At 35.6% G+C, this 18,525-nt stretch overlaps 1 protein-coding gene across 5 annotated transcripts in view; it reads right to left on the bottom strand.

Annotated features, from left to right (window-relative positions):
- LEMD3 (LEM domain containing 3) overlaps positions 1–18,525 on the bottom strand; it is a 78,621-nt gene that overhangs the window by 16,492 nt on the left and 43,604 nt on the right. For 4 of the 5 annotated variants that reach the window (XR_012420442.1, XR_012420443.1, XM_005571451.5 and 1 more), the window contains 2 exons: positions 15,771–15,837; positions 13,187–13,254 (listed from right to left, as the gene is read on the bottom strand). Coding sequence is in view for 3 of the 5 variants with exons in the window: in XM_005571451.5 (XP_005571508.3) it covers positions 13,187–13,254; positions 15,771–15,837 (135 nt within the window). In the remaining 2 variants the exon portion in view is untranslated. Of the gene's footprint in view, positions 1–13,186; positions 13,942–15,770; positions 15,838–18,525 lie in introns of those variants that run through there. The other variant, XM_074007356.1, reaches the window with a different exon arrangement.

Below are 18,525 nucleotides of genomic sequence, written 5' to 3'. Positions count from 1 at the left end.
TAGAAAAAAAAAATTATTTCTTTATTTTTGAGACAGGATCTCACTCTGTCAACCAGGCTGGAGTGCAGTGGTACAATCAAGGTAATCCTCCCACCTCAGCCTCCTGAGGAGCTGGGACAACAGACGGTCTACAGAGTCATGTGCCACCACACCTAGCTATTAAATTTTTTTTTTTTCGTAGAAACAAGATCCCACTCTGTTCCCCAGTCTAGTGTGCAACACTTGGGCTCACATGATCCTCCTGCCTTGGCCTCCCAAAGTGCTGAGATTATAGGTGTGAGCCACGGTGACTACCCGGTATTACTTAATTTTACGTTGAAAAAATAAGCATTATTAAAAATAGTACTTTAAGACTTTTATATAGACCTTAAAGCTATATTTTTTGGGGGAAAAAACCCTGTTTAAAGCTCTCTCTGTTTTGCTTTTGGCAGTACAAACTGCGTCTATGGTGATGACAAACCACAGCAGGTTTTATAGCATTTGAAAAACATGAAAAATGAGATTCCAAAAAGAAAAGGTAACAAAAACACACAAACATAAGCCTAACTACATAAAAAGAGTATTAACATTTTACATAAAATAATTCTTTAATTAAGAATGAAATTAAATTAATCCACAATCTTGTAAAAATATGCAACAGAAATTCTAATAAATAAGACAAAATCTAATATGAAACATAAAATAACTCAAGACATAAAAATATTCTAAAGGCTACAGAGTTCACTGGAGAAAAAGCATTTAATATAATTTAACATCTCTTCATGATAACTCTCAACGAACTAGGTACTGAAGGACACAATAAAGGCCATATATGCAAACCCACAGCCAACAGCATACTGAACGAGAAAAAGCTGAAAGCTTTCCCTATAGGAAATGGAATAAGACAACAGTGCCCATTCTCACCACTCTTATTTAACATAGTATTGGAAGTCCTAGCCAGAGCAATTAGGTAAGAAAAACAAATAAAGGGCGTCCAAACTGGAAAGGAGAAAAATTGTCCCTATGTGCAGATGACATGATGTTAATGTAGAAAACCCTAAAAGTTCCACCAAGAACCTCTTAGAACTGATAAACAAATTAAATAAACTTGCAGGCAGAAAATCAATGCTCAAAATCAGTAACATATACCAACAAAAAACTAGCAGAGAAAGAAATCAAGAGAGCAGTTCTACTCACAATAGCTACAAAAATAAGTAAATGAATAAAATACTTACAATTAAATTTAATCAAGAAGGTAAAAGATATCTAAGAAAAACCACAAAACACCAATAAAAAAGACATCCCATGTTCACGATTAGAAGATTATGAAAACAACTACACTACCAAAAATAATCTATAGATTCAATGCAATTCCTATCACAATACCACTGACATTCTTCACATAAGTAGAAGAAAACAATTCTAAAGTTCATATGGAACTATGAACAGTCAAAGCAATCCTGAGCAAAAAGAACAAAGCTGGATGCATCACACTATAAAACCTCAAAATATACTACAAAGCTATAGTAAGCAAAACAGCATGGTACTGGCATAAAAGCAGACACATAGACCATCGGAACAGAATAAAGACCCCAGAAATAAATCTACATATTTACAGCCAACTGATTTTTGACATAGGTGCCAAGACCATTCACTGGGGAGAGGACAGTCTCTTCACTAAACAGTGCTGTGAAAACAGGCAGAATGAAACCAGCCTCCTTATTTCTCACCATACACAAAAACCAACTCAAAATGGATTAAATAATTTAAGACCTAAAATTATGAAAGTACTAAAAGATAATACAGGAGGAATGCTTCAGGACATTAGTCTGGACAAAGGTTTTTATGGAGAAGACACAAATGCAAAAATAAATGGGGTTATAGCAAAATAAAAGATTCTGCACAGCAAAGGCAGCAACAGAGTGAAGAGACGACTAGTAGAATGGGAGACGTTTGCAAACTATTCATCTGACAAGGGAATGATATCCAGAACACACAAGGAACTCAATGGGCAAATGAGCTTAACAGACATCTCTTAAGACATACAAACAACCAACAGGTATATGAAAAAATGCCCAACATACTAATCATCAAGGAAATGCAAATCAAAACCACAATGAGATATTCACTCACCCCAGTTAGAATTGCTAGCATCAAAAAGACAAAAAATAACAAATGTTGGCGAGGACAGAGAAAGGGGAACTCTTATCCACTGTTGGTGGAAAAGTACAGTACAGCCATTGTAGACAATAGTATGGTGGATCCACAAAAAATTAAAAATAGAACTACCATATGATCCAGCAATCTCACTACTGGGTATATATCCAAAGGAAAGGAAATCAGTAAGTGAAAGAGGTATCTGTACTCTCATTTATTGCCACATTATTAACAACAATATGGAATCAACCTAAGTGCTCATTAACAGATGAATAAATAAAATGTGGTATATATACAATGGAATACTATTCGGTCATAATAAAGAACAAAATTATGTGATTCACAGCAACACAGATGCACTTGAAGAACATTACGTTAAGTGAAATAAGCCAATCACAGAAAGACAAATACCGTATGTTCTCACTTGCGGAAGACAAGTGAGTTAGAAGTCCAAGTTAAGGACTACTAAGAACTTGGCTTATTTTACCTTTGGGGAAGCTAAAAAGTTGATCTCAGGGAGCGAGAAGACAATAGTGGTTACTAGAGGCTAGAAAGTGGCAAAGTGGCAGGAGGAGGGGGTGTAGCCAGAGGTTGTTTAAACAAAATTATAACCAGGTAGGAGGAATAAATTCTAGTGTTCTACAACACTGCAAGGCAACTATAATTAACAATAACTTATTACATATTTCAAATAGCTAAAAGAGCGATTTTTGAATGTTCCCAACACAAAGAAATTATAAATATTTGAGGTGATGGCTATGCTAATTACCCCACTGGATCATTACACATTGTATACATGTATCAAAATATCACACTATACCCCATAATATGTACAATTATGTATAATTAATTATACAAATATGTATAATTAAAAATAATAAAAGTGGCTGGGTGCAGTGGCTCACACCTGTAATCCCAGCACTTTGGGATGCCAAGGCGGGTGGATCACGAGGTCAGGAGATCGAGACCATCCTGGCTAACACGGTGAAACCCTGTCTCCACTAAAAATACAAAAAAAATTAGCCAGGTGTGGTGGCGGGCACCTGTAGTCCCAGCTACTCGGGAGGCTGAGGCAGGAAAATGGCGTGAACCCCGAAGGCGGAGCTTGCAGTGAGCTGAGATCGCGCCACTGCAATCCAGCCTGAGCGACAGAGCGAGACTCCATTTCAAAAAATAAGAAGAAGAAGAAGAGGAAGAAAACAAAAAAAGTTACAGTTCATTAATAACTTTTTTTTTTTAAGTAGATATAAGCAGTTTCCAACTTAACTCATGAAAGGGTGCTTCCAGTAACTTCTTTGCTGCCAGTCTCTAGTAGAACTAATCTTATACTCTACTGCTGCCTGGCTTAGACTTTGACTTACCCCAACCCCACGCCTGTGCCCCTTCTTTTTAACATGTACTATTAGTGACCCACAGCTACAAGAAAATGGTTGGGAGAAGTGAAAAAGAGGTTAATAATTCTACACTAATCCCTCCTCTTCTTCAGTTCTACCTTAATTACTAGTCAGGTCCTATCTTGTCCCCAGTCCCTATCCCATTTCTTCAGTCCTTCTAACACAATACAGTCAGTCCTTTTATCCATGGGTTCCACATCCATGGATTGAAATACTGAATAGAGTCAATATAGTCTATCATGAATCAAAAATATTTGGGAAAAAAACAGATGATTATGTCTACATTAAACTTGTACAGTCCTTTTTTTTTTTTTTTTCCTTATTATACCCTAAACCAGGGGTGTCCAATCTTTTGGCTTCCCTTGGCCCCATTGGAAGAATTGTCTTGGGCCACATATAAAATACATTAACAATACCTGATGAGCCAAAAAAAAAAAATTGCAAAAATTCTCATGTTTTAAGAAAGTTTACAAATTTGTGTTAGGCCACATTCAAAGCCGTCCTGGGCTGCGAGTTGAACAAGCTTGCCCTAAATGATACAGTATAATAATAACTATTTACATACCATTTACATTGTATTATCAGTAATCTAGAGAAGATTTAAGGTATACAGCAGGATATGCATAGGTTATACATAAATACTACAGTATTTTATATAAAGGACTTGAGCATCTACAAATTTTTGTGGCCATGGGGTCCTGGAAGTAATCCCCAGATACCAAGGAAGAATTAATTATATTTAATATGCCTTAAGAGTCTCAGGATTCTTCTGTAAAGCAAATGAAACTTGCTCCAGGAATTTATGACCAATCATAACACAGATCTGTGGTATTACCTCTCAGAGATCAAATCTCAGAGGTTTAACTACATAACAAAAAGAAAATAGGAAAGAAACACTGAATGGGATAAGACAGTCCTACTATTAGAAGTAAAAACCCATTCAATTATTTTATAAGGAACAGTTTGCTTGCTATGGATTCCCACTATGCCTTTCTTCACGGAATATTTTATTCTATGTCTCCTTTAGCCTCCTCAATCCAATCCCTTTTCTTGCCTGCACCCTGACATTCGTCCATCCTATAACACTGAGTCCTATAATCATAACTCCTTCTTAGTCAAGATCTTTTTGAATTCTGATTCTTTAACTGTCTAGTCTATTAGCTATTACACTATCCATAAATTTTACTGTCATTAATGCTCTCATCTAGGTCAAAATTGAAAATAAAGACAATAAACAACCTTAAGCAAAATTTCTGTGGCATGTTATTAGAGATTACTCGCTAGAGTGGCACTGATTTAATTAGAAAACACAGAAACTGAGTTTATTGGGAAGCTACTATAATCATCAGGCACTGAGCTAGGCATTTTACATACTCAAGCCTCCCAACAACTTTGACAGGTATTAACAGCAGTCCCACACTCACAAAGAAACGGGTTCAGAAAAGTTAAAGAGACTTTACCAAAATGCAATAGCTTCTACTGGCAGTGCCAGAATTTGACTCCAGATATAATCTCATTATTAAACTGTCTTAGGATCTTTTTGGTACCTACATATAAGTCATGCATTAAGTTAAAAACTCAGTCAATATTTCTCTTTGTTGACGAGCGTATCACAGGAGATTATTACCAAAACTTTGCTGAAAGCCTTAAAACATATACTACATTTTTAAATTTTAAAAAGTGGAGGAGTGACATCAGCAAGATGGCAGAATAGGAAGCCCCAGACCCTCCTTCCCTCAATGAGACACTGATTCAACAAAAATACATGGACCAATTCCATTTAAGAAAAATCCAGCAATTAGTTAAAAGGTTCCTGCACCTAGGCAAGCACAAAACCACCTGTATCAAAGCTGTTAAGAAAATTCATGTCACTCACTTCCCAGACACTCCCATCACCCTACAGGGCAGTGCAATAGAGAGGAAACTGCCAACTCATGGCTTCCCCCTCAGAAGGAAAACAGAAGACTAGAATATACATCTAATGGTCTAACTTTTGGAGGCAACTGGTTTCTGTCATGTCTGAATCTAATAGTTGAAAGATACCAAGTTAAGGACTACTAAGAACAAAGGCAACAGCACTCACTCACCATTGTCCCTACCCCCAGCTCGGCATAAGAAAGTTGAGAAAAACCCCAACTCCTGGCTTCTCCCTGAGGAAGAAAAAAGTTAGACATGCATCCAAAGTTCTGACTTCACAGGGGCAGGGAGCGTTGCCTGGCTGTCTTCTGCCTCACCTGATTCAAAATGCTGACAGGACTCAGTATACTCTTGACACCTGGGGGCCCCTAAGAAGAAAAAGGAGCTGGGCCGGGCACAGTGGCTCACGCCTGTAATCCCTGCACTTTGGGAGGCCGGGGAGAGTGGATCACAAGTTCAGGAGATCGAGACCATCCTAGCTAACATGGTGAAACCCCATCTCCACTAAAAATACAAAAAATTAGCCGGGCATGGTGGCGGGCACCTGTAGTTCCAGCTACTTGGGAAGCTGAGGCAGGAGAATCGCTTGAACCAGGGAGGCAGAGGTTGTAGTGAGCTGAGATCATGCCATTGCACTCCAGCCTGGGCAACAGACCGAGACTGTCTCAAAACAAACAAACAAAAGAGTTGGATAGCTTATGGCAGCTCCAGATAATCTACAGACACCAGGGATAATCTACAGATACCAGGGATCAAAAGATTACAAGCTATGAGGAAATAAAACAGCAAAATTTCTCTAATTGGAAATTCACACACAAAAATCCAGAGAGGACACAACCACAACCACAGAAAAGATATGTAAGAAACCCAGAATCTCTACACAGACATATTGGTAAAAGACTTTCCCTGCACAAAGTCTACAAAGGTGGCTGGGTTTTTTTTTTTTTTTTTTCTGTTGTTGTTAAATGCATGAATCCCAACACAAAGTAACAAGGCACATGAAGAACCACAAAAACATGGTCAAAGAAACAAAATACACTTCCAAAACATATCCTAAAGAAGTAGAAGTCTAAGGATTACATGACAAATAATTCAAAAAAAGCCATCATAAAGATACTCAACAAGATCAGGAAAACAATGCATGAACCAAGTAAGAATATCAACAAAGAGACAGAAAGTATTTTTAAAACCCAGAAATTTTGGAGCTAAAGAATAACTGAATTTAAGAATTCATTAGAGGGGTTCAAGAGCAGACTGTATCAAACAGAAGAAAGAATCAGCAAACTCAAAGAAGGTAATTTGGAATTATTCTGTCAGATAAGCAAAATGAAGAAAGGATAAAGACAAGAAAGTCTAAAGAACTTAATGTGACACCATTAAGCCAACCAATATAAGCAATATAAGTAACATAGAACTTTCAGAAAGACAAGAAAGAAACAGGCAAAAAAAAAAAAAAAAAAAACCCATGTATTTGAGGCCCAAAACTCCCCAAACCTGGAAAATGGGCATTCAGACTCAAGGAAGCCAATGAATCCTAATGAGGATAAACCAAAATAAGTCCATATTGAGACATGTTATGTTCAGATTGTTGAAACCCAAGGAGAGGAAAGCAGCCAAGATGCAAGCTACTCATTACATACAAGGGAGTCCCCAAAAGACTTTACAAGGCAGAAGAGAGTGAAATAACATATTCAAAGTAATGAAAGAAAACAACTGCCAACCAAGAATACTGTGTGTGTGGGCGAGGGGGTCAGGGGAGTAGTATATCATACTATTAAAAATGGCATACAATGTGAGACTTATGAATTGTTTATTTCTGGAATTTTCCATTTAATATTTGCAGACCATAGTTGACTGGGGGTTACTGAAACTGTGAAAAGCAAAACCATGGATAAAGGGGACTACTACGTATCCAGAAAAACCACCCTTCAAAAATGAAGAAATAAAGACTTTTTCAGAATAAAAGCCAAGGGAGTTAATCATCACTAGAATTGCTTCATAAGAAATGCTAAACTGAGTGCCAAGTTAAATGAAAGGATGCTACCTAGCAATGCAAAAGCATATGAAAATATAAAGCTTGCTGATAAAGGTAAATATATAGACAAAATCAGAATATGTAACACTGTAATGGTGGTATGTAAATCACTTAATTGCGATATACAATTTAAAAGACAAACGTGTAAAAAACTTTATAAAAATATGTTGATGATACACAATATGCAAAGATGTAATCTGTGACATCAATAATATAAAGAATGAAGAGAGATATAAGTAGAGACTTTCCATGTGACTAAAGTTAAGGTGTTATCAGGTTAAAATATCATTGTGAATATAAGATGATTTATATAAGCCCCAATAGTAACCACAAATGCCTACAAAAGACACAAAAAAGAAAATGAGAAAGAGATCACAGCTTGTCACTACAAAAACAAACAAACAAAAAAAGACACACAAAAGAGTAAGACATGAAAAAGGGGACAAAAAAAGCTATAATACAGAGAGAAAATATTTAATAAAAAAGGCAATATAAGTCCTTCCCTATTACTAATTACTTTAAATGTAAATGGACTAAACTCCCAAATCAAAACACACTGAGTGGCTGAATGAATTAAAAAAAAAAACCTCCAATTTTATCATGTATACACCTTAGATTTAAGCACACACACAGGCTGGCAGCCAAAAGATGAAAAAAGATATTCTATGCAGATAATAACTAAAAAAGAGTAGGGGTAGTCATACTTATATTAGACAAATTGTTGACTTAAAGGCAACATGGTGAGATCCTGTCTCTACAAAAAGTTTAAAAATTAGCTGGGTGTGGTGGCACGTGTCTGTAGCCCCAGCTACTTGGGAAGCTGAGGTAGGAGGATCACTTGAGCCCAGGAGTTTGAGATTGCAGTAAGCTATGATCTCACCACTGCACTCAAGGCTGCGTGACAGGCCTAGACTCTGTCTCAAAAAAAAAAAAAAATCATCACATGAGACAAGGAAGGACATTCATTATATAAATGACAAAGGGGTCAATTCATCTGAAAGATTTAACAATTCTAAACATATATGTATCCCACATTAGAGTACTTGATTATATGAAGCAAACAATGACAAAAGTGAAGGGAGAAATTACAGCAACACAATAGGATGTTTCAATACCCCTCTTTCAATAATGAATAGAAGATCAATAAGGGAGCAGAAGACTTGAACAATGATTATAGATCAAATGGATCTAACAGAAATATACAGAAAATTCCATCCAACAGGAGTAGAATACACATTCTTATCAAGTGCACATGGAACATTCTCCAAATTAGATCATATATTAGGCCACAAAAATTTTAACATATTAAAGACGACCAAAATCCTACCAAGTATCTTTTCACACCACAATGAAATGAAACTAAAAATCAAGAGCAGAGAAAAACTGAGAAATTCACAAATATATGTAAATTAAACAACATTCTCCTAGAATAAGCATTGGGTCAAAGCAGGAATCAAAAGAAAAATTATAAATTTATTAAGATTAAAAAAATAAAAAACACAACCTAACAAAATTTATGAGAAGCAGTAAAAGCAATACCAAGAGAGAGGTTTACAGTGGTAAGACTATGTTTAAAAAAAAAAAAAAACTCAAATGAGAAATCTAACTTTACATCTCAAAGAACTAAAAAAAGAACATACTAAGCCTAAGGTTAGCAGAAGGAAGGAAATAGTAATAAAGATTGGAGCAAAAATAAATAGAGAATTTAATGAATCAACAAAACTGAGAGTTGGTTTTTCGAAAAGATCAAAATTGACAAACCCTTAACTAGACTCAGACAAAAATCAGAATTCATTTCTGAGTTTATTATCTATTTTATTAAAGAAGAATTAATGCCAATCCTATTCAAATTCTTCCGAAAAATTGAAAAGGAGGAAACACTTCCAAACTCATTTTATGAGGCCAGCATTACTCTGACACCAAAGCCAGACAATGATACTATAAGAAAATTACAGATTAAAATCCCTGAGATACAAAAATCCTCAAAAAACCCTAGCAAACTGAATTCAAAAGCACATGAAAAGGATCACACACCAGGATCATATACCTCAGACACAAAGATAGTTCAATATACAAAAATCAAAATTGAGTATGCCACATTAATAGAACAAAGGATAAAAATCACATGACCATCTCAATAGATTCAGAAAAAGCATTTGATAAAATTCAATATCCTTTCATGATAAAACCATTTAATAAAGAGGAATAGAAGGAAATTATCTCAACACATTAAAGGTCATACATGGAAATCCTTAGCTAATATCATACTCAATGGTGACAAACTGAAAGATTTTCCTGGCCAGGCACCGTGGCTAACGCTTACAATCCCAGCACTTTGGGAGGCTGAGGTGGGTGGATCACCTGAGGTCAGGAGTTCAAGACCAGCTTGGCCAACATGATGAAACCCCATCTCTACTAAAAATACAAAAAAATTAGCCAGGTGTGGTGGCACACACCTGTAATCCCAGCTACTCAGGAAGCTGAGACGCATGAATCACTTGAGCCCAGGAGGTGGAGGTTGTAGTGAGCAGAGATCATGCCACTGCACTCCAGCCTGGGCGACAGAGTGAGACTCTGTCTCAAAAAAAAAAAAAAAAAAAAAAGATTTTCCTGTAAGATCAGGAAGAAGGCCAGGGTGGCTATTTTTCCCATCTCTATCTGTCATAGCACTAGATATCCTAGCCAGAGCACTTAGACAAGAAAAAGAAATAAAAGACATCCAAATTAGAAGGAAGTAAATTTATCTCTCTAAACAGGTGACATAATCTTATACATAGAAAGCCCTAAAGATTCCACCAAAAAAATCTTGTTAGTTGGCTGGGTGCAGTGGCTCATGCCTGTAATCCCAGCACTTTGGGAGGCCAAGGCAGGAGGATAACTTGAGTCAAGGAGTTTGAGACCAGTCTGGGCAACACAGTAAGATCCCTGTCTCTACTAAAAAAATAAAATAAAATACATACATATATATATATATATATATAATTAGAATAAATAAAGTCAGCTAAGTTGGAAGATATAAAATCAATATACAAAAATCAGTTACATTTCTATACACTAACAACAATCAATCTGAAAAGGAAGTTAAGAAAATAATCCCATTTACAAAAGCATCAGAAAGATTTAGATATTTAGGAATAAACTTTACCAGGGAGGTGAAAGACTTATACACTGAAAACTACAAAAAAAAAGCTGACTGAAATAAAAGACACAAATAAATAGAAAGACATCTCATGTTTGTGAATTGTAAGACTTAATATTACTCAAATTACTATACTACCCAAAGCAATATAGCAATACAAAATCCCAAAAGCGTTTTTTGCAGAAATAGAAGACATAATCCTAATATCCATATGGAACCACAAAGGCCTCATGCTGACTTTAAAACATGACAAAACTGCAGTAATCCAAACAGTATAGTACTAGCATAAAAACAGACATAAATGGACCAGTGGAACAAAATAGAGAACCAGAAATAAAGCCACTGATGTATGATCCAACAATCTTCTACAAGGGTGCCAGACTACGCAATGGAGAAATGACAATCTCTTCAATACATGGTGCTAGGAAAACTGGATTTCCACATGCAAAAGAATCAAACTGGACCTTTATCTTACACCATACACAAAAATCAACTCCAAATGGATTAAAGACTTAAATGTAATACCTGAAACTATAGAACTCCTTGAAGAAAACATAGAAGAAAAGCTTCTTGATGTTGATACAGGCAATAATTTCTTGGACATGACACCAAAAGCAAAAATAGAAAAATGTGCAGTAAAAGAAACAGTGAAAGAGTGAAAAAGTAACCTATGGAATGGGAGAAAATATTTGCAAACCATGTATCTGACAAGCGTTTAATATGCAAAATGCATAAGAAACCCCTACAATTCAGTAACAAAATAACCGAATTTAAAAATCAGCAAAGAACTTGAACAGCACTTCTCCAAAGAAGATATACAAATGGTCAACAGATAGGGTATTACATATATGTTGTATATATGCTATATGTACACACAGATGTATATGTATAGAAATGGTATATGAAAAGATGTTCAACATCAGTAATCATCAGGGAAACATAAATCGAAAATACAGTGCGCTATAAGGCAAATAAATGGTAAGGATGTGGAGAAACTGGAATCCTACTATACTATTGGAGGGAATGTAAAATGGTACAGTCAGTATGAAAACAGTGTGGAGGTTCCTCAAAAAATAAAAAGCTGAACTACCATATTATCTATCAATCCCACTTCTAGGTATTTGTCTAACAGAATTAAAAGTAAAGTCTCAAAGAAGTATTTGCATTGCCATGTTCATTGATGAATTATTCACAATAGAAAAGAGGTGGAGACAATCTAAAAGCCCATCAACATGACTGGATAAAGAAAATATGTGTATACATACAATGAAATGCTACTCAGCCTTAAAAAATGAAGGAAATACTGTCATGTTACAATATGGATGAAATTTGAAGACATTATGCTAGGAGAAATAAGCCAGTTACAGGACAAAAATTGCAGGATTCAACTTATATGAGGTATCTGTTAATCACACTGATGGAGGCAGAAAGTAAAATGGTGGTTGCCAGGGATATGGGGCAGAGGAAAATGGGGACCTGCCATGCAATGAGTATAGAGTTTCAGTCATACAAGATGAAGAAGTTCTAGAGATTTGCCATACAAGAATGCACATATAGTTGTACTGTATACTTAAAAATATGTTAATAGATTTCATGTTATGTATTTTTTACCGCAATTTTAACAAGAGAATGGGAGGCATGAAATTTGTATGGCATGACTTGTCCACATTCAAATGCCAGCCACCTTCCAGGGATCAACATTTCCATTTGCAAGAACTCATATCTTTATGAAATTATCTTTATGGAACTGGACTGACAACAAGCTTTCCTATATGGTTTTCAAATTCCACTTTCCACTTCTGAGAAATCAGAATGACATTTATCCATCTTTAATCTTCTAGTACCTTTCCTTTCATTAAGATTTTCCAGAAATTATTTACAGTAGTTGAGAAAATTGAACAGCAAGTTCTCTTAGTATTCTGAGAAGAAACTGATCTGGGACAGAAGATTTTAAATAAATGGTTAGATGTTTACCTGCTTTCTTACATGCTACTACTCACCTATCTCAATTTCCCTCTGACCAATGTTTCTTTGTACCCTTTCCAAATTAATATGCATTCTCTCATAGAGAATGTTCTAAAACAAATTAAAAAAAAATTGAACAGGTGGCTCACGCCTGCAATCCCAGCACTTTGGGAGGCCGAGGCATGCGGATCACCTGAGGCCAGTAGTTTGAGACCAGACTGGCCAACATAGTGAAACCCCATCTCTACTAAAAATACAAAAAACATTAGCTGGGCGAGGTGGTGGGTGCCTGTAATCCCAGCTAACTTGGGAGGCTGAGGCAGGAGAATCGCTTGAACCCAGGTTGTGAACGTTGCAGTGGGTCGACATCAGCCATTGCACTCCAGCCTGGGGAACAAGAATGAAACTCTGTCTCACAAAAAAAAAAAAAAAAAAAGTTGCACAATTTCACCTTCTCATAACTGCTCATATTACACCAAACAGTAGGTCCAAGCTTTTAACAGTACAATTAAAATAATCAAATATATGATTCTTACAAGTAGCAATGATTTATATAATTTTTTAAAATATAGCTATTAAAATTCTAATTTCACTGCTTACTTTTAAATACGCAGCTGCCTCTTGAACAGAAAGCGTTCTTTGACTAGAACTGCCACATTCATGATCTCCTGGAAAGATTAGCATATCATTAATTTTGAATCAGTACTCTCTTAAACACAAGAAAACAAACAATTAATTCAAATATTTTATATATTATACAATTATAGGTTATATTATTATAATCAGTAAACAAAGAACATGAACAATATTATTTATACTTTCTAGAAGCGATTCCAGTAAGAATATAAACAAAGAAATTCCAGTAAGAATATAAACAAACAACTACCCTTACATTAACCACAACTTTTAAATGCATTTCAGTCCAAACGGGAACATATCTTTTTCTTATAGTCCCAACTAAATTGTAAGCTGTTATAGGAACTATGTCACACTGATGCCTATCCACAGATCTTGGCACACAAGATGCCCTCCAGAAATATGTATTATTCCTAAAAGGGAAAAAATTCAGCAAATTCATTGTGCTAACTTATTTTACGCATCTATTCTTAAAGCTAATCATTTAAAGGTTCAAGTAAGTTTGAATTTATTAATGAATTAAAGTATGTGCATTTTCAGAGTATAACTAATCCTATCTTTAGCAAGGGGTGTACATGCCTTAAAAATTGTTATAACATAGCCAGGTGTGGTGGTGTGCATCTGTAGTCCCAATTACTCAGGAAGCAGAGGCGAGAAGACAGCTTGACTCCAGGAATTTGAAGCTGCAGTAAGCTGTGATCACCCTACTTCACTTCAGCCTGAGTGACAGAAAAGATCTTGTCTCAAAAAAATCTTAAAAAAAAAATTGTTATAACAGATCAACAGGGAAATCAGGTACAAGTTTCCACCTATGATCTGGTTTCTACAAAGGGATGTGCTACATATAAATCACTGGAAAACTACATTTATCTTTTATTTTAATTGTTGATAAGAAGAGAATTCAGAGCTTTTTCTTTAGACTGTAAGCGGTTATTAGAAATAAATTATCCTCATATTGAACTCCAATTGTCACGTTTTCCCTTCCCTGTGTCTTTCAAGTAGTTTTGTTAACATGAAAGTAGAATAATTAAAGTAAAATCCTTGGCAAATGTTTCTAAAATATAAGTTGCCATGTTCTTATTTCAGTTTTGTTCAAGTAATTATTTTAATATCAGTAGCTATAAAAAGGGGAGAAGTACCTGTTAAATGAACAAGTCTTGAAAGTTTATTAGTGCATCCTCAGAGATGTAGATCCCATAGATTTAGAGCAGAGGTCTGCAAATTACAGCCCATGGGTCAAATCTGGCCTACTGCTGGTTTTTATAAAGGAAGTTTTATTGGAATACAGCCAAGCTCATTCACTTATGTAGTATTTATGGCTGCTTTCATGGTATAACATAACTGAGTGGTTATGACAGAGGCAAACTAATCTACAAAGCCTAAAATATCCACTATCTGGCCCTTCACAGAAAAAAAGCTTGCTGACCCTTACTCAAGGGGAAGGAATCTTATCTTTAAAAGCACACCAGATTATGTTGATTTAGCTGGCCATTAACCATACTTGATAAAACAATGCTACAGAGATACCTGTAGAAGCCTGTGTTAGCAATATCCCTGGCTAGCACAACTAGCATATACTTAACCTATCTCTGAGTGCTACAGTATAGCAAATAAATGTCATTAGCTTGCAGTGTGTGAATGACAATCAAAGCAAAGAAGGCTTTTGGCAATATAATACAGAATTAAAAGCTTAAAAAATTGACCAGAATTAAGCACCTAATGGACAAAACAAAGATAGATGAGAGAATGGGAAACTGTCAGGATCCTAAATACTTCCATTCAACCAGAAAAGTTCCACATTTACCTATAGGCTGCTACCAATAATCTGGTTTACACAAAAGATCTGCTACATAGAAAAGTTTGAAAACTGTATTTTTCTTTTCTTATGACTGCTTACAAGAATCCAAGTCTCTTCTTTCAGATTATATGTAAAATAAAAATTTAAAAAGAACTAAAAAAAGGCAATAGATAAGCTGCTACTGCAGTTTATATGTGCTAAACTTGATACCAATTCATCTATAATAAATTATTCCAATTTCAGACAAGCTCACTACCTTAGAGCTCTCAAAGAATTGCTACGAGCAGAATACGAGGAAAATGCAATGAATCAGGAGAGAAAACTGCAGGAGAATAAATTTACTTTATCCAACAGAATGATACCTATACAACAAATAAAAGAAAATCTGCATTTGTATATTTAATCCAATATTTTAGTTAATTCATTGCTTACCTAATTCCTCTGATACTTAAACTTTCAGGATTTTTGTTACTATTAATGCAATAAAGAATTTTATCAACTTTATAACTATATAATATATATAAATATGTATATATATATATAACCTCTAATACAGATGGAAGACAGGAAAAAAGCCTTGATTAAATACACATGTAAAAATCAAAAATCACTTTGTATAGGTAATAAAAACTTCTAAAGAAAAATATTCCACAAATATAACACTGGACTTGGAAAAAGATTTTCTACTAATAACATGCTACATACATTTTTCAAAACATTTTTAGCAACTACAAAAGTTAAAACAATTACCTGCAAGCTGTGCCAATCGATCATGAAGCTTATACAATGTGTTCATCATAAGAATTTTTTCACTTTCCTAAAATTAAAAGAAGTTATTATGAAATACCCAATTCCAAGAAAAAAAATACACCAAATAATTCTTATTCAAAAAGAAAAAGCAGTAAAATTTAAAATCATAGAAGCCACACAATCTGAAAGGCAAATTCATATTTAAGTAATGGGCACCATATTTTTAAGAAACCTTAATCTAAGACTCTATTGCTCTAAATATTTCACTTTCTGGAGAATGATTTAAAAATTGGCATAAAGTTAGTGCTAAAAAAGGTCTCACAGACAATAAACTCCATCAATCACCAAAGCAATGTTCCCAACCCCCTCTACACAATGTATTCTTATGTAAACTGCTCATATGAGACTGTTTTCTTCATCAAGGCTGCCCCCCTTCATGTCTTGTTTTAATCTAACTCAACCACATAAAACTAACGGAATGAGGTGCCCCTGTATAAACTTATGAACCATTAAAATGAAACAAACATTCAACAAACATCTACTAGGAGTTAAGAACTGTTCTCTCAGCAAAGCGAGAGTCCCAGTGAACAAGATGGTTCCTGTTCTCAAGGGCAAAAGACATATTAAAAACTGTAAAGTAATACAGAAGATTCTCTTCCCTCCTCCTTCTGTAAATACAGAGGAAGGGAGGGAGGGAAGAGAATCTATTGAACAGAATATGTGAGTTTGGTTTCAAAGGAAAAAATAACAGATCAGCATTCTAGGCAATCGGAAAGACCCTTAGCAAGGGCATGAAGGTATGAAAGCATTAGTTATATTTCTTACATAACCAGTAGCCTAGTTTGATTCTGCAAACTACTAGAAAAGTTGTTTAGTATTAACTACCAGACAGCCTTGGATAGGAACACAGAGAGTTTGACTTCATTCTGAAAATTTAGCAGGAGAGTAAAACAGACTTGTACATCAGGAATACTATCCGGCCAGAATGTAGAATGTATAGACTGGCCTGGAAGCAGAAATAATTGTATAAAGAGTCTAGATAGAGAATTATTGCAATGGTACAGCCTAAGCACCTGCCAAGTAGTCTAAAGCAACAAGACCCCCAATTTAACAGCAATTACGATCAAGAGGGACTCATATAAATGATGGAGGAGGGTAGGATGGGGAAGGGGTAATAGCTTATTGCACTATCTAAAATAAATCCATGATTCATCAGGGGGCTCTGTCTTTATTATTTTCTGTCTTCCTGAAGTTTCCAACAAAACAGATTTACTGGATGAACAGATTATGGAGCAAATTGAAGCAAGATATAAAAGGCTGGAAAAATAACATTTATATGTCTAATAACATGCAACCTCATCCACTTATTTTGTGGTGTATGTTCAGGGACAGAAGAGAACATGTTTGCACACTATGGGTGGCATGCTTTTGTCACTGCAGATTTAATCAGTTATACTAAGAAGAAAACTCATCAAAAGTGCCAAGATCCTACCACCAGAATAGCTGGTTTTATGTCAGATGGTTGACTGAGATAAGTTACTTATTCATTCAGTTTACTACTTGCCTTCCTATATATATATATACACACACATACATATACACATATATATATATAGCCTCAACTTTATCTTATTCAGATTCTGAATCAAGCCAGTCCTTACCTTCACATAAGAACAAAAATTCAAACTGCAAAAATTAGATATCAAAAAGTAAGAGTAGGCCAGGTGCGGTGGCTCACATCTGTAATCCCAGCACTTTGGGAGGCTGAAGCGGGTGGATCATGAGGTCAAGAGATCGAGACCAGCCTGGCCAAGATGGTAAAACCCCGTCTCTACTAAAAATACAAAAAACTAGCTGAGCGTGGTGGCATGCACCTGTAGTCCCAGCTACTCAGGAGGCTGAGACAGAAGAATCACTTGAACCTGGGAGGCGGAGGTTGCAGTGAGCGGAGATCAGGCCACCGTACTCCAGTCTGGTGACAGAGCGAGACTCCGTCTCAAAAAAAAAAAAAAAGTAAGAGCAGGGGCTGAAACTCAGGATTCTGAAATCTAAGCATTTTGATACATTAAACCACAAAATCATTTTTAATAAATAACTTCAACATAACAGGATGAGTAGGTGTTCCAATGATAGTGTAGCTTATGGATTGTGACACATAAAACCAAGGTGAATCTAGTTAAATTTTGGGATTAAAGTAACAGAAAGTTTCTTTCTTTTTGTTTTATATGTCCTATCATACCCTTCCTCACTCCCCTTTCAAAAACAAAACAAAATTTAAACATTTGGCATCTGTCTTCTGATTACATCTTTAATAAACATAAGAGGGACCTGGGAATAAACTTTAGCTTTTGATTCACAGATATTACACAGGACTAGATAAGTACAAGCAACAACACTTAACCAGATGGAACTGATCTCATACTGGATAACACACACACACTGTTAAATTCTCATACAAATAACGTAAGAACTCAGAAAGCTCAACTATAGTTTTTTACAAGAATTATCGTTCCAATGAAAATTTATTTAAGGCCGGGTGCAGTGGCTCACACCTGAAATCCCAATAGTTTCAGAGGTTGAGCCAGGAGGACTGCTTGAGCTCAGGAATTTGAGACCAGCCTGGGCAATGTGGCAAAACCCCATCTCTACAAAACAATGCAAAATTTAGCTGGGTGTGGTGGTGTGCACCTGTAGCCCCAGCTCCTTGGGAGACTGAGGTGGGAGGATAACTTGAGCCCAGAAGGTTGAGGCTGCA

The sequence above is a fragment of the Macaca fascicularis genome, chromosome 11 (genome assembly GCF_037993035.2).
Source record: "Macaca fascicularis isolate 582-1 chromosome 11, T2T-MFA8v1.1".
NCBI classification, from domain to species: Eukaryota; Metazoa; Chordata; class Mammalia; order Primates; family Cercopithecidae; genus Macaca; species Macaca fascicularis.
The sequence above is the reverse complement of the archived record's forward strand: the minus strand, read 5'-3'. Positions and strand labels throughout refer to the sequence as shown.